We start from the raw sequence: 22,209 nt of genomic DNA, 5'->3' as shown, positions 1-22,209 counted from the left end.
GGACACCTATGGCAGTGGGAATGGACACCTATGGTGGTGGGAATGGACACCTATGGCGGTGGGAATGGACACCTATGGCGGTGGGAATGGACACCTATGGTGGTGGGAATGGACACCTATGGTGGTGGGAATGGACACCTATGGCAGTGGGAATGGACACCTATGGCAGTGGGAATGGACACCTATGGTGGTGGGAATGGACACCTATGGTGGTGGGAATGGACACCCATGGCAGTGGGAATGGACACCTATGGCAGTGGGAATGGACACCTATGGCAGTGGGAATGGACACCTATGGCAGTGGGAATGGACACCTATGGTGGTGGGAATGGACACCTATGGCAGTGGGAATGGACACCTATGGCAGTGGGAATGGACACCTATGGCAGTGGGAATGGACCCCTATGGCAGTGGGAATGGACCCCTATGGCAGTGGGAATGGACACCTATGGTGGTGGGAATGGACACCTATGGTGGTGGAATGGACACCTATGGCAGTGGGAATGGACACCTATGGCAGTGGGAATGGACACCTATGGCGGTGGGAATGGACACCTATGGCAGTGGGAATGGACACCTATGGTGGTGGGAATGGACACCCATGGCAGTGGGAATGGACACCTATGGCAGTGGGAATGGACACCCATGGCAGTGGGAATGGACACCTATGGCGGTGGGAATGGACACCCATGGCAGTGGGAATGGACACCTATGGCAGTGGGAATGGACACCTATGGCGGTGGGAATGGACACCCATGGCAGTGGGAATGGACACCTATGGCAGTGGGAATGGACACCTATGGTGGTGGGAATGGACACCTATGGCAGTGGGAATGGACACCTATGGCAGTGGGAATGGACACCTATGGCGGTGGGAATGGACACCTATGGTGGTGGGAATGGACACCTATGGCGGTGGGAATGGACACCTATGGTGGTGGGAATGGACACCTATGGCAGTGGGAATGGACACCTATGGTGGTGGGAATGGACACCTATGGCGGTGGGAATGGACACCTATGGTGGTGAATGGACACCTATGGTGGTGGGAATGGACACCCATGGCAGTGGGAATGGACACCTATGGTGGTGGGAATGGACACCTATGGTGGTGGGAATGGACACCCATGGCAGTGGGAATGGACACCCATGGCAGTGGGAATGGACACCTATGGCAGTGGGAATGGACACCCATGGCAGTGGGAATGGACACCTATGGTGGTGGGAATGGACACCTATGGCAGTGGGAATGGACACCTATGGCAGTGGGAATGGACACCTATGGCAGTGGGAATGGACACCTATGGCGGTGGGAATGGACACCTATGGCAGTGGGAATGGACACCTATGGCAGTGGGAATGGACACCTATGGCGGTGGGAATGGACACCCATGGCAGTGGGAATGGACACCTATGGCAGTGGGAATGGACACCTATGGTGGTGGGAATGGACACCTATGGCAGTGGGAATGGACACCTATGGCAGTGGGAATGGACACCTATGGTGGTGGGAATGGACACCCATGGCAGTGGGAATGGACACCTATGGCGGTGGGAATGGACACCTATGGCGGTGGGAATGGACACCTATGGCAGTGGGAATGGACACCTATGGTGGTGGGAATGGACACCTATGGCGGTGGGAATGGACACCTATGGTGGTGGGAATGGACACCTATGGTGGTGGGAATGGACACCTATGGTGGTGGGAATGGACACCTATGGTGGTGGGAATGGACACCCATGGCAGTGGGAATGGACACCCATGGCAGTGGGAATGGACACCTATGGCAGTGGGAATGGACACCTATGGTGGTGGGAATGGACACCTATGGCAGTGGGAATGGACACCTATGGCAGTGGGAATGGACACCTATGGCAGTGGGAATGGACACCTATGGCAGTGGGAATGGACACCTATGGCAGTGGGAATGGACACCTATGGTGGTGGGAATGGACACCTATGGCGGTGGGAATGGACACCTATGGCAGTGGGAATGGACACCTATGGCAGTGGGAATGGACACCCATGGCAGTGGGAATGGACACCTATGGTGGTGGGAATGGACACCTATGGCAGTGGGAATGGACACCTATGGCAGTGGGAATGGACACCTATGGTGGTGGGAATGGACACCTATGGTGGTGGGAATGGACACCTATGGCGGTGGGAATGGACACCTATGGCAGTGGGAATGGACACCTATGGCAGTGGGAATGGACACCTATGGCGGTGGGAATGGACACCTATGGCGGTGGGAATGGACACCTATGGTGGTGGGAATGGACACCTATGGTGGTGGGAATGGACACCTATGGCGGTGGGAATGGACACCTATGGTGGTGGGAATGGACACCTATGGCAGTGGGAATGGACACCTATGGCGGTGGGAATGGACACCTATGGTGTGGGAATGGACACCTATGGTGGTGGGAATGGACACCTATGGCGGTGGGAATGGACACCTATGGCAGTGGGAATGGACACCTATGGCGGTGGGAATGGACACCTATGGTGGTGGGAATGGACACCTATGGTGGTGGGAATGGACACCTATGGCAGTGGGAATGGACACCTATGGCAGTGGGAATGGACACCTATGGTGGTGGGAATGGACACCTATGGTGGTGGGAATGGACACCTATGGTGGTGGGAATGGACACCCATGGTGGTGGGAATGGACACCTATGGTGGTGGGAATGGACACCTATGGCAGTGGGAATGGACACCTATGGCAGTGGGAATGGACACCTATGGCGGTGGGAATGGACACCCATGGCAGTGGGAATGGACACCTATGGTGGTGGGAATGGACACCTATGGTGGTGGGAATGGACACCTATGGTGGTGGGAATGGACACCCATGGTGGTGGGAATGGACACCTATGGCGGTGGGAATGGACACCTATGGCGGTGGGAATGGACACCTATGGTGGTGGGAATGGACACCCATGGCGGTGGGAATGGACACCCATGGCGGTGGGAATGGACACCTATGGCAGTGGGAATGGACACCTATGGCAGTGGGAATGGACACCTATGGCGGTGGGAATGGACACCTATGGTGGTGGGAATGGACACCCATGGCAGTGGGAATGGACACCTATGGCAGTGGGAATGGACACCTATGGCGGTGGGAATGGACACCTATGGCAGTGGGAATGGACACCTATGGCAGTGGGAATGGACACCTATGGCAGTGGGAATGGACACCTATGGTGGTGGGAATGGACACCCATGGTGGTGGGAATGGACACCTATGGTGGTGGGAATGGACACCTATGGTGGTGGGAATGGACACCTATGGCAGTGGGAATGGACACCTATGGCAGTGGGAATGGACACCCATGGCAGTGGGAATGGACACCTATGGTGGTGGGAATGGACCCCCATGGCAGTGGGAATGGACACCTATGGTGGTGGGAATGGACACCTATGGTGGTGGGACTGGACACCTATGGTGGTGGGAATGGACACCTATGGTGGTGGGAATGGACACCTATGGCAGTGGGAATGGACACCTATGGTGGTGGGAATGGACACCCATGGCAGTGGGAATGGACACCTATGGTGGTGGGAAGGGACACCTATGGCAGTGGGAATGGACACCTATGGCAGTGGGAATGGACACCTATGGCAGTGGGAATGGACACCTATGGTGGTGGGAATGGACACCTATGGCAGTGGGAATGGACACCTATGGCGGTAGGAATGGACACCTATGGCAGTGGGAATGGACACCTATGGCAGTGGGAATGGACACCTATGGCAGTGGGAATGGACACCTATGGCAGTGGGAATGGACACCTATGGCGGTGGGAATGGACACCTATGGCAGTGGGAATGGACACCTATGGCGGTGGAATGGACACCTATGGCAGTGGGAATGGACACCTATGGCGGTGGGAATGGACACCCATGGCTGTGGGAATGGACACCTATGGCGGTGGGAATGGACACCTATGGCAGTGGGAATGGACACCTATGGCAGTGGGAATGGACACCTATGGTGGTGGGAATGGACACCTATGGCAGTGGGAATGGACACCTATGGCAGTGGGAATGGACACCTATGGCGGTGGGAATGGACACCTATGGTGGTGGGAATGGACACCTATGGTGGTGGGAATGGACACCTATGGCAGTGGGAATGGACACCTATGGCAGTGGGAATGGACACCTATGGCAGTGGGAATGGACACCTATGGCAGTGGGAATGGACACCTATGGCAGTGGGAATGGACACCTATGGCAGTGGGAATGGACACCTATGGCAGTGGGAATGGACACCTATGGCAGTGGGAATGGACACCTATGGTGGTGGGAATGGACACCTATGGCAGTGGGAATGGACACCTATGGCAGTGAATGGACACCCATGGCGAATGGACACCCATGGCAGTGGGAATGGACACCTATGGGGTGGGAATGGACACCTATGGCGGTGGGAATGGACACCTATGGCGGTGGGAATGGACACCTATGGTGGTGGGAATGGACACCTATGGTGGTGGGAATGGACACCTATGGCAGTGGGAATGGACACCTATGACATGGTGGTGGGAATGGACACCTATGGTGGTGGGAATGGACACCTATGGTGGTGGGAATGGACACCTATGGTGGTGGGAATGGACACCTATGGCAGTGGGAATGGACACCTATGGTGTGGGAATGGACACCTATGGCAGTGGGAATGGACACCTATGGTGGTGGGAATGGACACCCATGGCAGTGGGAATGGACACCTATGGTGTGGGAATGGACACCTATGGCAGTGGGAATGGACACCTATGGTGGTGGGAATGGACCCCCATGGTGATGGGAATGGACACCTATGGTGGTGGGAATGGACACCTATGGTGGTGGGAATGGACACCCATGGCAGTGGGAATGGACACCCATGGCAGTGGGAATGGACACCTATGGTGGTGGGAATGGACACCTATGGCAGTGGGAATGGACACCTATGGTGGTGGGAATGGACACCCATGGTGGTGAGACTGGACACCTATGGTGGTGGGACTGGACACCTATGGCAGTGGGAATGGACACCTATGGTGGTGGGAATGGACACCCATGGCAGTGGGAATGGACACCTATGGCAGTGGGAATGGACACCTATGGCGGTGGGAATGGACACCTATGGCAGTGGGAATGGACACCTATGGCAGTGGGAATGGACACCTATGGTGGTGGGAATGGACACCTATGGCAGTGGGAATGGACACCTATGGCAGTGGGAATGGACACCTATGGTGGTGGGAATGGACACCCATGGCAGTGGGAATGGACACCTATGGCAGTGGGAATGGACACCTATGGCGGTGGGAATGGACACCTATGGCAGTGGGAATGGACACCTATGGTGGTGGGAATGGACACCTATGGCAGTGGGAATGGACACCTATGGTGGTGGGAATGGACACCTATGGTGGTGGGAATGGACACCCATGGCGGTGGGAATGGACACCTATGGCGGTGGGAATGGACACCTATGGCAGTGGGAATGGACACCTATGGCAGTGGGAATGGACACCCATGGCAGTGGGAATGGACACCTATGGCAGTGGGAATGGACACCTATGGCAGTGGGAATGGACACCTATGGCAGTGGGAATGGACACCTATGGCGGTAGGAATGGACACCTATGGCAGTGGGAATGGACACCTATGGCGGTAGGAATGGACACCCATGGCAGTGGGAATGGACACCTATGGCGGTGGGAATGGACACCCATGGCAGTGGGAATGGACACCTATGGCAGTGGGAATGGACACCCATGGCAGTGGGAATGGACACCTATGGCAGTGGGAATGGACACCTATGGCAGTGGGAATGGACACCTATGGCAGTGGGAATGGACACCTATGGCAGTGGGAATGGACACCTATGGCAGTGGGAATGGACACCCATGGCGGTGGGAATGGACACCCATGGCAGTGGGAATGGACACCTAGGGAATGGACACCTATGGCGGTGGGAATGGACACCTATGGTGGTGGGAATGGACACCTATGGTGGTGGGAATGGACACCTATGGCAGTGGGAATGGACACCTATCAAGACATGGTGGTGGGAATGGACACCTATGGTGGTGGGAATGGACACCTATGGTGGTGGGAATGGACACCCATGGCAGTGGGAATGGACACCTATGGCAGTGGGAATGGACACCTATGGCAGTGGGAATGGACACCTATGGCAGTGGGAATGGACACCTATGGTGGTGGGAATGGACACCCATGGCAGTGGGAATGGACACCTATGGCAGTGGGAATGGACACCTATGGCAGTGGGAATGGACCCCATGGCAGTGGGAATGGACACCCATGGCAGTGGGAATGGACACCTATGGTGGTGGGAATGGACACCTATGGTGGTGGGAATGGACACCCATGGCAGTGAATGGACACCCATGGCAGGTGGGAATGGACACCCATGGCAGTGGGAATGGACACCCATGGCAGTGGGAATGGACACCTATGGTGGTGGGAATGGACACCCATGGCAGTGGGAATGGACACCTATGGCGGTGGGAATGGACCCCCATGGCAGTGGGAATGGACACCTATGGCGGTGGGACTGGACACCTATGGTGGTGGGAATGGACACCTATGGCAGTGGGAATGGACACCTATGGCGGTGGGAATGGACACCCATGGCAGTGGGAATGGACACCTATGGCAGTGGGAATGGACACCTATGGTGGTGGGAATGGACACCTATGGCAGTGGGAATGGACACCTATGGCAGTGGGAATGGACACCTATGGCGGTGGGAATGGACACCTATGGCAGTGGGAATGGACACCTATGGCGGTGGGAATGGACACCTATGGCGGTGGGAATGGACACCTATGGCAGTGGGAATGGACACCTATGGTGGTGGGAATGGACACCTATGGCGGTGGGAATGGACACCTATGGTGGTGGGAATGGACACCTATGGTGGTGGGAATGGACACCTATGGCGGTGGGAATGGACACCTATGGTGGTGGGAATGGACACCTATGGCGGTGGGAATGGACACCTATGGCAGTGGGAATGGACACCTATGGCAGTGGGAATGGACACCTATGGTGGTGGGAATGGACACCTATGGCAGTGGGAATGGACACCTATGGCGGTGGGAATGGACACCTATGGCAGTGGGAATGGACACCTATGGCAGTGGGAATGGACACCTATGGCAGTGGGAATGGACACCTATGGTGGTGGGAATGGACACCTATGGCAGTGGGAATGGACACCTATGGCGGTGGGAATGGACACCTATGGCAGTGGGAATGGACACCCATGGCAGTGGGAATGGACACCTATGGCAGTGGGAATGGACACCTATGGTGGTGGGAATGGACACCTATGGCAGTGGGAATGGACACCTATGGCAGTGGGAATGGACACCTATGGTGGTGGGAATGGACACCTATGGCAGTGGGAATGGACACCTATGGCGGTGGGAATGGACACCTATGGCGGTGGGAATGGACACCTATGGCAGTGGGAATGGACACCTATGGCGGTGGGAATGGACACCTATGGTGGTGGGAATGGACACCTATGGTGGTGGGAATGGACACCTATGGTGGTGGGAATGGACACCTATGGCAGTGGGAATGGACACCTATGGTGGTGGGAATGGACACCTATGGTGGTGGGAATGGACACCTATGGCAGTGGGAATGGACACCCATGGCAGTGGGAATGGACACCTATGGCAGTGGGAATGGACACCTATGGCGGTGGGAATGGACACCTATGGCAGTGGGAATGGACACCTATGGCGGTGGGAATGGACACCTATGGTGGTGGGAATGGACACCTATGGCGGTGGGAATGGACACCTATGGCAGTGGGAATGGACACCTATGGCAGTGGGAATGGACACCTATGGTGGTGGGAATGGACACCTATGGCGGTGGGAATGGACACCTATGGTGGTGGGAATGGACACCCATGGCGGTGGAATGGACACCTATGGTGGTGGGAATGGACACCCATGGCAGTGGGAATGGACACCCATGGCAGTGGGAATGGACACCTATGGCGGTGGGAATGGACACCCATGGCAGTGGGAATGGACACCTATGGTGGTGGGAATGGACACCTATGGTGGTGGGAATGGACACCCATGGCGGTGGGAATGGACACCTATGGCAGTGGGAATGGACACCTATGGCGGTGGGAATGGACACCTATGGTGGTGGGAATGGACACCCATGGCGGTGGGAATGGACACCTATGGCGGTGGGAATGGACACCTATGGCAGTGGGAATGGACACCTATGGCAGTGGGAATGGACACCTATGGCGGTGGGAATGGACACCTATGGTGGTGGGAATGGACACCCATGGCAGTGGGAATGGACACCTATGGCAGTGGGAATGGACACCTATGGCGGTGGGAATGGACACCTATGGCAGTGGGAATGGACACCTATGGCAGTGGGAATGGACACCTATGGCAGTGGGAATGGACACCTATGGCGGTGGGAATGGACACCCATGGCGGTGGGAATGGACACCTATGGCAGTGGGAATGGACACCTATGGCGGTGGGAATGGACACCTATGGCAGTGGGAATGGACACCTATGGCAGTGGGAATGGACACCCATGGCAGTGGGAATGGACACCTATGGTGGTGGGAATGGACACCCATGGCAGTGGGAATGGACACCTATGGTGGTGGGAATGGACACCCATGGCAGTGGGAATGGACACCTATGGTGGTGGGAAGGACACCTATGGCAGTGGGAATGGACACCTATGGCAGTGGGAATGGACACCTATGGTGGTGGGAATGGACACCCATGGCAGTGGGAATGGACACCTATGGTGGTGGGAATGGACACCTATGGCAGTGAATGGACACCTATGGCAGTGGGAATGGACACCTATGGCAGTGGGAATGGACACCTATGGTGGTGGGAATGGACACCCATGGCAGTGGGAATGGACACCTATGGCGGTAGGAATGGACACCTATGGCAGTGGGAATGGACACCTATGGCAGTGGGAATGGACACCCATGGCAGTGGGAATGGACACCTATGGCAGTGGGAATGGACACCTATGGCGGTAGGAATGGACACCTATGGCAGTGGGAATGGACACCTATGGCGGTAGGAAGGACACCTATGGCAGTGGGAATGGACACCTATGGCGGTAGGAATGGACACCCATGGCAGTGGGAATGGACACCTATGGCGGTAGGAATGGACACCTATGGCAGTGGGAATGGACACCTATGGCAGTGGGAATGGACACCCATGGCAGTGGGAATGGACACCTATGGCGGTAGGAATGGACACCTATGGCAGTGGGAATGGACACCTATGGCAGTGGGAATGGACACCTCTGGTGGTGGGAAGGGACACCTATGGCAGTGGGAATGGACACCTATGGCAGTGGGAACGGACACCTATGGCAGTGGGAATGGACACCTCTATTAGCCTGTACTTTACATTTCCCACTCCATGTCGGCCCGTGTCTATAGTTAATGTAGTTAATGTAGTTGTGGCCACTGTGTAAAGTGTATAGAACAGGTGAAGAACAGAACACTACAGTACCTGTTCCATAGGGTCTGGCTCCCGCTGTCTTTATGTTCAGGTTAACAGGAGCCACTCCATACGTTCTACAACAACAAACCAGACCATGTCAACAACAACAACAACAAACCAGACATGTCAACAACAACAACAACAAACCAGACATGTCAACAACAACAACAACAAACCAGACATGTCAACAACAACAACAACAAACCAGACATGTCAACAACAACAAACAAGACATGTCAACAACAACAAACAAGACATGTCAACAACAACAACAACAACCCAGACATGTCAACAACAACAACAACAAACAAGACATGTCAACAACAACAACAACAAACCAGACATGTCAACAACAACAACAACAACCCAGACATGTCAACAACAACAACCCAGACATGTCAACAACAGCGTCAAAGGCTGTGAAATACAATAGATGAATTCAGGCTCATCAGCTGTACTTGAAACCCCTTATCTGGGAATAATACGGTCAGATCGGCTTAGACATTACGGGTGAACTATCCCTTTAAAGACATTACGGGTGAACTATCCCTTTAAAGACATTACGGGTGAACTATCCCTTTAAAGACATTACGGGTGAGCTATCCCTTTAAAGACATTACGGGTGAACTATCCCTTTAAAGACATTACGGGTGAACTATCCCTCTAAAGACATTACGGGTGAACTATCCCTTTAAAGACATTACGGGTGAACTATCCCTTTAAAGACATTACGGGTGAACTATCCCTTTAAAGACATTACGGGTGAACTATCCCTTTAAAGACATTACGGGTGAACTATCCCTTTAAAGACATTACGGGTGAACTATCCCTTTAAAGACATTACGGGTGAACTATCCCTTTAAAGACATTACAGGGTGATCCCTCTAAAGACTATCCCTTTAAAGACATTACGGGTGAACTATCCCTTTAAAGACATTACGGGTGAACTATCCCTTTAAAGACATTACGGGTGAACTATCCCTTTAAAAAATTACAATGAACTATCCCTTTAAAGACATTACGGGTGAACTATCCCTCTAAAGACATTACGGGTGAACTATCCCTCTAAAGACATTACGGGTGAACTATCCCTCTAAAGACATTACGGGTGAACTATCCCTTTAAAGACATTACGGGTGAACTATCCCTCTAAAGACATTACGGGTGAACTATCCCTTTAAAGACATTACGGGTGAACTATCCCTTTAAAGACATTACGGGTGAACTATCCCTTTAAAGACATTACGGGTGAACTATCCCTTTAAAGACATTACGGGTGAGCTATCCCTTTAAAGACATTACGGGTGAACTATCCCTTTAAAGACATTACGGGTGAACTATCCCTTTAAAGACATTACGGGTGAACTATCCCTTTAAAGACATTACGGGTGAGCTATCCCTTTAAAGACATTACGGGTGAACTATCCCTTTAAAGACATTACGGGTGAACTATCCCTTTAAAGACATTACGGGTGAACTATCCCTTTAAAGACATTACGGGTGAGCTATCCCTTTAAAGACATTACGGGTGAGCTATCCCTTTAAAGACATTACGGGTGAACTATCCCTTTAAAGACATTACGGGTGAACTATCCCTTTAAAGACATTACGGGTGAACTATCCCTTTAAAGACATTACGGGTGAGCTATCCCTTTAAAGACATTATTTAAAGACATTACGGGTGAACTATCCTAACTAAAGACCTTATCCCTTTAAAGACATTACGGGTGAGCTATCCCTTTAAAGACATTACGGGTGAACTATACCTTTAAAGACATTACGGGTGAGCTATCCCTTTAAAGACATTACGGGTGAACTATCCCTTTAAAGACATTATGGGTGAACTATACCTTTAAAGACATTACGGGTGAACTATCCCTTTAAAGACATTACGGGTGAACTATCCCTTTAAAGACATTACGGGTGAGCTATCCCTTTAAAGACATTACGGGTGAGCTATCCCTTTAAAGACATTACGGGTGAACTATCCCTTTAAAGACATTACGGGTGAACTATCCCTTTAAAGACATTACGGGTGAGCTATCCCTTTAAAGACATTACGGGTGAACTAAACCTTTAAAGACATTACGGGTGAACTAAACCTTTAAAGACATTACGGGTGAACTATCCCTTTAAAGACATTACGGGTGAACTATCCCTTTAAAGACATTACGGTGAACTATCCCTTTAAAGACATTACGGGTGAACTATACCTTTAAAGACATTAATGGTGAGCTATCCCTTTAAAGACATTACGGGTGAGCTATCCCTTTAAAGACATTACGGGTGAACTATCCCTTTAAAGACATTACGGGTGAACTATCCCTTTAAAGACATTACGGGTGAACTATCCCTTTAAAGACATTACGGGTGAACTATCCCTCTAAAGACATTACGGGTGAACTATCCCTCTAAAGACATTACGGGTGAACTATCCCTTTAAAGACATTACGGGTGAACTATCCCTTTAAAGACATTACGGGTGAACTATCCCTTTAAAGACATTACGGGTGAACTATACCTTTAAAGACATTACGGGTGAGCTATCCCTTTAAAGACATTACGGGTGAGCTATCCCTTTAAAGACATTACGGGTGAACTATACCTTTAAAGACATTACGGGTGAACTATCCCTTTAAAGACATTACGGGTGAGCTATCCCTTTAAAGACATTACGGGTGAACTATCCCTTTAAACACATTACGGGTGAACTATACCTTTAAAGACATTACGGGTGAACTATCCCTTTAAAGACATTACGGGTGAACTATCCCTTTAAAGACAATGTGAGCTATCCCTTTAAAGACATTACGGGTGAGCTATCCCTTTAAAGACATTACGGGTGAACTATCCCTTTAAAGACATTACGGGTGAACTAAACCTTTAAAGACATTACGGGTGAACTATCCCTTTAAAGACATTACAATGAACTATCCCTTTAAAGACATAAACACCCTTTAAAGACATTACGGGTGAACTATACCTTTAAAGACATTACGGGTGAACTATCCCTTTAAAGACATTACGGGTGAGCTATCCCTTTAAAGACATTACGGGTGAACTATCCCTTTAAAGACATTACGGGTAACTATCCCTTTAAAGACAACGGGTGAACTATCCCTTTAAAGACATTACGGTGAACTATACCTTTAAAGACATTAATGAACTATCCCTTTAAAGACATTACGGGTGAACTATACCTTTAAAGACATTACGGGTAACTATCCCTTTAAAGACATTACGGGTGAACTATACCTTTAAAGACATTACGGGTGAACTATCCCTCTAAAGACCGTAGCTAACATGAAATTTATCTTGTAAAAAAAAAAAACAATCAATCTTAACATAATTACAGTTAACTACACAATGCTGATGATATTACTAGTTTAACTAGCCCTAAACAAATCATCAATGCGGTGCCTGTTAATTTGCCATCCAATCACAAGCCTATGTAAACAGGTATCAATGCGGTGCCTGTTAATTTATCATCCAATCACAAGCCTACCTAAACAGGTATCAATGCGGTGCCTGTTAATCAATCACAGCCTACTTGTACCAGGTAACCCAAACACCAATGTACCTAACCCTAAACACCAATGTACCTAACCCTAAACACCAATGTACCTAACCCTAAACACCAATGTACCCAACCCTAAACACCAATGTACCTAACCCTAAACACCAATGTACCTAACCCTAAACACCAATGTACCTAACCCTAAACACCAATGTACCTAACCCTAAACACCAATGTACCTAACCCTAAACACCAATGTACCTAACCCTAAACACCAATGTACCTAACCCTAAACACCAATGTACCTAACCCTAAACACCAATGTACCTAACCCTAAACACCAATGTACCTAACCCTAAACACCAATGTACCTAACCCTAAACACCAATGTACCTAACTATAAACACCAATGTACCTAACTACTAAACACACCAATGTACCTAACCCTAAACACCAATGTACCTAACCCTAACACCAATAAAACACCAATGTACCTAACCCTAAACACCAATGTACCTAACCTAAACACCAATGTACCTAACCCTAAACACCAATGTACCTAACCCTAAACACCAATGTACCTAACCCTAAACACCAATGTACCTAAAACCCAATAACCCTAAACACCAATGTACCTAACCTAAACACCAATGTACCTAACCCTAAACACCAATGTACCTAACCCTAAACACCAATGTACCTAACTATAAACACCAATGTACCTAACCCAATAAACACCAATGTACCTAACCCTAAACACCAATGTACCTAACCCTAAACACAATGTACCTAACCCTAAACACCAATGTAATGTACCTAACCCTAAACACCAATGTACCTAACCCTAAACACCAATGTACCTAACCCTAAACACCAATGTACCTAACCCTAAACACCAATGTACCTAACCCTAAACACCAATGTACCTAACCCTAAACACCAATGTACCTAACCCTAAACACCAATGTACCTAACCCTAAACACCAATGTACCTAACTAAAAACACCAATGTACCTAACCCACCAATGTACCTAACACCAATGTACCTAACCCTAAACACCAATGTACCTAACCCTAAACACCAATGTACCTAACCCTAAACACCAATGTACCTAACCCTAAACACCAATGTACCTAACCCTAAACACCAATGTACCCAACCCTAAACACCAATGTACCTAACCCTAAACACCAATGTACCTAACCCTAAACACCAATGTACCCAACCCTAAACACCAATGTACCCAACCCTAAACACCAATGTACCTAACTCTAAACACCAATGTACCTAACCCTAAACACCAATGTACCTAACTATAAACACCAATGTACCCAACCCTAAACACCAATGTACCTAACCCTAAACACCAATGTACCTAACCATAAACACCAATGTACCTAACCCTAAACACCAATGTACCTAACCCTAAACACCAATGTACCTAACTATAAACACCAATGTACCTAACCCTAAACACCAATGTACCCAACCCTAAACACCAATGTACCTAACCCTAAACACCAATGTACCTAACTATAAACACCAATGTACCTAACTATAAACACCAATGTACCTAACTATAAACACCAATGTACCTAACCCTAAACACCAATGTACCTAACCCTAAACACCAATGTACCTAACTATAAACACCAATGTACCTAACCCTAAACACCAATGTATCTAACCCTAAACACCAATGTACCTAACTATAAACACCAATGTACCTAACCCTAAACACCAATGTACCCAACCCTAAACACCAATGTACCCAACCCTAAACACCAATGTACCTAACCCTAAACACCAATGTACCTAACCCTAAACACCAATGTACCTAACCCTAAACACCAATGTACCCAACCCTAAACACCAATGTACCTAACCCTAAACACCAATGTACCCAACCCTAAACACCAATGTACCTAACTATAAACACCAATGTACCTAACCCTAAACACCAATGTACCTAACCCTAAACACCAATGTACCCAACCCTAAACACCAATGTACCTAACCCTAAACACCAATGTACCCAACCCTAAACACCAATGTACCTAACCCTAAACACCAATGTACCTAACCCTAAACACCAATGTACCTAACCCTAAACACCAATGTACCTGACTATAAACACCAATGTACCTAACCCTAAACACCAATGTACCCAACCCTAAACACCAATGTACCTAACCCTAAACACCAATGTACCTAACTATAAACACCAATGTACCTAACCCTAAACACCAATGTACCTAACCCTAAACACCAATATACCTAACTATAAACACCAATGTACCTAACCCTAAACACCAATGTACCCAACCCTAAACACCAATGTACCTAACCCTAAACACCAATGTACCTAACTATAAACACCAATGTACCTAACCCTAAACACCAATGTACCTAACCCTAAACACCAATATACCTAACTATAAACACCAATGTACCTAACCCTAAACACCAATGTACCTAATCCTAAACACCAATGTACCTAACTATAAACACCAATGTACCTAACCCTAAACACCAATGTACCTAACCATAAACACCAATGTACCTAACCCTAAACACCAATGTACCTAACTATAAACACCAATGTACCTAACCCTAAACACCAATGTACCTAACCCTAAACACCAATGTACCTAACCCTAAACACCAATGTACCTAACCCTAAACACCAATGTACCTAACCCTAAACACCAATGTACCTAACCCTAAACACCAATGTACCTAACCCTAAACACCAATGTACCTAACCCTAAACACCAATGTACCTAACCCTAAACACCAATGTACCTAACCCTAAACACCAATGCCTTTCTTTAAATCAAAACAACAGTATATATTTTTTAAACCTGCATATTTAATTAAAAGAAATTCATGTTTATAAAAATTAAAACATTTGACCCAGAAATTATAGTTTCTGGATTTGACCATATTAATTACATAAAGCTGGTATTTGCGTGTGTTTATTATATTATAATTAAGTCTATGATTTGATATTTGATAGAGCAGTCTGACTGAGCGTTGGTAGGCAGCAGCAGGCTCGTAAACATTCATTTAAACAGCACTTTAACGGCGTTTGCCAGCAGCTCTTCGCTGTGCTTCAAGCATTGCGCTGTTTACGACTTCAAGCCTATCAACTCCCAAGATTAGGATGGCAATTAGAACAACTATTAGAACATCCAATAGGGTGGCAATTAGAACAACTATTAGAACATCCAATAGGGTGGCAATTAGAACAACTATTAGAACATCCAATAGGATGGCAGTTAGAACAACTATTAGAACATCCAATAGGGTGGCAATTAGAACAACTATTAGAACATCCAATAGGGTGGCAATTAGAACACCTATTAGAACATCCAATAGGATGGCAGTTAGAACAACTATTAGAACATCCAATAGGGTGGCAATTAGAACACCTATTAGAACATCCAATAGGATGGCAATTAGAACACCTATTAGAACATCCAATAGGGTGGCAATTAGAACAACTATTAGAACATCCAATAGGGTGGCAGTTAGAACACCTATTAGAACATCCAATAGGGTGGCAATTAGAACACCTATTAGAACATCAATAGGATGGCAATTAGAACAACTATTAGAACATCCAATAGGATGGCAATTAGAACAACTATTAGAACATCCAATAGGGTGGCAATTAGAACAACTATTAGAACATCCAATAGGATGGCAATTAGAACAACTATTAGAACATCCAATAGGGTGGCAATTAGAACAACTATTAGAACATCCAATAGGGTGGCAATTAGAACAACTATTAGAACATCCAATAGGATGGCAATTAGAACAACTATTAGAACATCCAATAGGATGGCAATTAGAACAACTATTAGAACATCCAATAGGATGGCAATTAGAACACCTATTAGAACATCCAATAGGGTGGCAATTAGAACAACTATTAGAACATCCAATAGGGTGGCAATTAGAACAACTATTAGAACATCCAATAGGGTGGCAATTAGAACAACTATTAGAACATCCAATAGGATGGCAATTAGAACAACTATTAGAACATCCAATAGGATGGCAATTAGAACAACTATTAGAACATCCAATAGGATGGCAATTAGAACAACTATTAGAACATCCAATAGGATGGCAATTAGAACAACTATTAGAACATCCAATAGGATGGCAATTAGAACACCTATTAGAACATCCAATAGGGTGGCAATTAGAACAACTATTAGAACATCCAATAGGGTGGCAATTAGAACAACTATTAGAACATCCAATAGGGTGGCAATTAGAACAACTATTAGAACATCCAATAGGGTGGCAATTAGAACATCCAATAGGGTGGCAATTAGAACATCCAATAGGGTGGCAATTAGAACATCCAATAGGGTGGCAATTAGAACAACTATTAGAACATCCAATAGGGTGGCAATTAGAACACCTATTAGAACATCCAATAGGGTGGCAATTAGAACATCCAATAGGGTGGCAATTAGAACACCTATTAGAACATCCAATAGGGTGGCAATTAGAACAACTATTAGAACATCCAATAGTCAAAGGTATATGAAATACAAATGCTATAGAGAGAAATAGACCTATAATAACTACAACCTAAAGCTTCTTAACTGGGAATATTGAAGACTCATGTTAAAAAGGAACCACCACCTTTCATATGTTCTCATGTTCTGAGCAAGGAACTGAAACGTTAGCTTTCTTACATGGCAAATATTGCACTTTTACTTTCTTCTCCAACACTGTGTTTTTGCATTATTTAAACCAAATTGAACACGTTTGATTATTTATTTGAGACTATATTGATTTTTTATTTATGTATTATACTAAGTTAAAATAAAAGTGTTCATTCGGTATTGTTATAATTGTCATTATTACAAATACATATATACAAATCGGTATCGGCTTTTTTTTGGTTCTCCAATAATCGGTATCGCCGTTGACGCGCACGTGTACTGTGGGGACCTCTACTTTAAAGACGCGCACGTGTACTGTAGGGACCTCTACTTTAAAGACGTGTACTGTAGGGACCTCTACTTTAAAGACGTGTACTGTAGGGATCTCTACTTTAAAGACGTGTACTGTAGGGACCTCTACTTTAAAGACGTGTACTGTGGGGATCTCTACTTTAAAGACGTGTACTGTAGGGACCTCTACTTTAAAGACGTGTACTGTGGGGACCTCTACTTTAAAGACGTGTACTGTGGGGACCTCTACTTTAAAGACACTTACGTGTACTGTAGGGACCTCTACTTTAAAGACACTTACGTGTACTGTAGGGACCTCTACTTTAAAGACGTGTACTGTAGGGACCTCTACTTTAAAGACGTGTACTGTAGGGACCTCTACTTTAAAGACACTTACGTGTACTGTGGGGCTCCGGTCTTGATGTCTCCGATGGTGACACGAACATCATCGTCATCATCATCGCTGTCGCTATCACTGTCGTCATCATCTCCTGGCTCCTTCTCCTGAGAAAGAGAGAGTGGGAGGAGAGAGAGAGGGGGGATGGAGGGGGAAAGAGAGGGAAGGGGGATAGGGAGAGAGATGGAGAGAGGGGAGAGAGAGAGGGGGGATGGAGAGGGAAAGAGAGGGAAGGGGGATAGGGAGAGAGATGAAGAGAGGGGTAGGGAGAGAGATGAAGAGAGGGATAAAGAGAGATGAAGAGAGGGAAAGAGGGAAGGGGGATAGGGAGAGAGATGGAGAGAGGGGGAGAGAGAGAGGGGGGATGGAGGGGAAAGAGAGGGAAGGGGGATAGGGAGAGAGATGGAGAGAGGGGGAGAGAGAGGGGGGTGGAGAGGGAAAGAGAGGGAAGGGGGATAGTAGGGAGAGAGATGGAAAAAGAGGAGGGAATGAGAGAGAAGGGGAGGAGAGAGAGGGGGATGGAGAGGGAAAGAGAGGGAAGGGGGATAGGGAGAGAGATGAAGAGAGGGGTAGGGAGGGGAGAGATGAAGAGAGGGATAGGGAGAGAGATGAAGAGAGGGGGATGGAGAGGGAAGGGGGATAGGGAGAGAGATGGAGAGAGGGGAGGGAGAGGGGGATGGAGAGGGAAAGAGAGGGAAGGGGGATAGGGAGAGAGATGGAGAGAGGGGGAGAGAGAGGGGGGTGGAGAGGGGAAAGAGAGGGAAGGGGGATAGTAGGGAGAGATGGAAAAAGAGGGAGGGAATGAGAGAGAAGGGGGAGGAGAGAGAGGGGGGATGGAGAGAGAGGGGGGATGGATGGGGAAAGAGAGGGAAGGGGGATAGGGAGAGATGGAAAAAGAGGGAGGGAATGAGAGAGAAGGGGGAGGAGAGAGAGGGGATGGAGAGGGAAAGAGAGGGAAGGGGGATAGTAGGGAGAGAGATGGAAAAAGAGGGAGGGAAAGAGAGAGAAGGGGGAGGAGAGAGAAACAAACAGAGAGAGACAGAAACCCGGATCAGAACCCATCTCCTGAACACATAACACAGTAGGTCCTGGAGTGTTTCCAGACCACATGAACTGACCAGGAGAAACTCCAGACCTTAATTACACACAAATCCCAATTCACCCCGCCTTGCATCGACAACGATAGGAGAAACACTGCCCCTCGGTCACAAATGGCACCCTATTCCCTATATAGGGCACTACTTTAGACCAGAGCCCTATGGCACCCTATATAGAGCACTACTTTAGACCAGAGCCCTATTCCATATATAGGGCACTACTTTAGACCAGAGCCCTATGGCACCCTATTCCCTATATAGTGCACTACTTTAGACCAGAGCCCTGTGGCACCCTATTCCCTATATAGTGCACTACTTTAGACCAGAGCCCCGTGGCACCCTATTCCCTATATAGTGCACTACTTTAGACCAGAGCCCTATTCCCTATATACCACTACTTTAGACCAGAGCCCTGAGGATGGCACCCTATTCCCTATATAGTGCACTACTTTAGACCAGAGCCCTGTGGCACCCTATTCCCTATATAGGGCACTACTTTAGACCAGAGACCTGTGGCCCTATTCCCTATGGCACCCTATTCCCTATATAGTGCACTACTGCACCAGAGACCTGTGGCACCCTATTCCCTATATAGTGCACTACTTTAGACCAGAGCCCTGTGGCACCCTATTCCCTATATAGGGCACTACTTTAGACCAGAGCCCTATGGCACCCTATTCCCTATATAGTGCACTACTTCGGTCAAACTTGGTGCACGACAGGGGAATAGGGTGCGATTTGGGACACACAGGGGGAAGAGGTCTTACCTGAGCTTCCACTCCATTGCCTGTAGTAGCTGCCTCTTCTGACTCAGTAGCAGGAATAGGTGCACTGAGGATGGAAATATCATCAAAACATTCAAACTGAGGACTGAAATATCATCAATACATTCAGACTGAGGACTGAAATATCACCAACACATTCAGACTGAGGACTGAAATATCACCAACACATTCAGACTGAGGACTGAAATATCATCAACACATTCAGACTGAGGACTGAAATATCACCAACACATTCAGACTGAGGACTGAAATATCACAAACACATTCAGACTGAGGACTGAAATATCATCAAAACATTCAGACTGAGGACTGAAATATCACCAAAACATTCAGACTGAGGACTGAAATATCACCAAAACATTCAGACTGAGGACTGAAATATCACCAAAACATTCAGACTGAGGACTGAAATATCATCAACACATTCAGACTGAGGACTGAAATATCATCAAAACATTCAGACTGAGGACTGAAATATCACCAAAACATTCAGACTGAGGATGGAAATATCACCAAAACATTCAGACTGAGGACTGAAATATCACCAAAACATTCAGACTGAGGACTGAAATATCACCAGCACATTCAGACTGAGGACTGAAATATCATCAACACATTCAGACTGAGGATGTAAATATCATCAAAACATTCAGACTGAGGACTGAAATATCATCAAAACACTCAGACTGAGGACTGAAATATCATCAACACATTCAGACTGAGGACTGAAATATCATCAAAACATTCAGACTGAGGACTGAAATATCACCAAAACATTCAGACTGAGGACTGAAATATCATCAACACATTCAGACTGAGGACTGAAATATCATCAACACATTCAGACTGAGGATGTAAATATCATCAAAACACTCAGACTGAGGACTGAAATATCAGACTGAGGACTGAAATATCATCAAAACATTCAGACTGAGGACTGAAATATCATCAACACATTCAGACTGAGGACTGAAATATCATCAAAACATTCAGACTGAGGACTGAAATATCACCAACACATTCAGACTGAGGACTGAAATATCACCAACACATTCAGACTGAGGACTGAAATATCACCAACACATTCAGACTGAGGACTGAAATATCACCAAAACATTCAGACTGAGGACTGAAATATCACCAAAACATTCAGACTGAGGACTGAAATATCACCAAAACATTCAGACTGAGGACTGAAATATCACCAAAACATTCAGACTGAGGACTGAAATATCATCAACACATTCAGACTGAGGACTGAAATATCACCAACACATTCAGACTGAGGACTGAAATATCACCAACACATTCAGACTGAGGACTGAAATATCACCAACACATTCAGACTGAGGACTGAAATATCACCAACACATTCAGACTGAGGACTGAAATATCATCAAAACATTATTCAGACTGAGGACTGAAATATCACCAACACATTCAGACTGAGGACTGAAATATCATCAACACATTCAGACTGAGGACTGAAATATCACCAACACATTCAGACTGAGGACTGAAATATCATCAACACATTCAGACTGAGGACTGAAATATCACCAAAACATTCAGACTGAGGACTGAAATATCACCAACACATTCAGAAATATCATCAACAAAACATTCAGACTGAGGACTGAAATATCACCAAAACATTCAGACTGAGGACTGAAATATCATCCAAAACATTCAGACTGAGGACTGAAATATCATCAAAATTCATTCAGACTGAGGACTGAAATATCATCAAAACATTCAGACTGAGGACTGACTGACTGAGGAATATCACCAACACATTCAGACTGAGGACTGAAATATCATCAAAACATTCAGACTGAGGACTGAAATATCACCAACACATTC

At 47.2% G+C, this 22,209-nt stretch overlaps 1 protein-coding gene across 1 annotated transcript in view; it reads right to left on the bottom strand.

The window, feature by feature from the left end:
* The window catches only part of LOC127923475 (pre-mRNA 3'-end-processing factor FIP1-like), a 44,381-nt gene that overhangs the window by 20,339 nt on the left and 1,833 nt on the right, over positions 1-22,209 (bottom strand). The window contains 3 exon segments of the mRNA XM_052507550.1: positions 9,577-9,641; positions 18,465-18,571; positions 20,329-20,392. Coding sequence (XP_052363510.1) covers positions 9,577-9,641; positions 18,465-18,571; positions 20,329-20,392 — 236 coding nt within the window.

The sequence above is a fragment of the Oncorhynchus keta genome, unplaced genomic scaffold (genome assembly GCF_023373465.1).
Source record: "Oncorhynchus keta strain PuntledgeMale-10-30-2019 unplaced genomic scaffold, Oket_V2 Un_contig_2990_pilon_pilon, whole genome shotgun sequence".
Lineage (NCBI taxonomy): Eukaryota > Metazoa > Chordata > Actinopteri > Salmoniformes > Salmonidae > Oncorhynchus > Oncorhynchus keta.
Note: the sequence above shows the minus strand (reverse complement) of the source record. Positions and strands in the feature narration are given on the sequence as shown.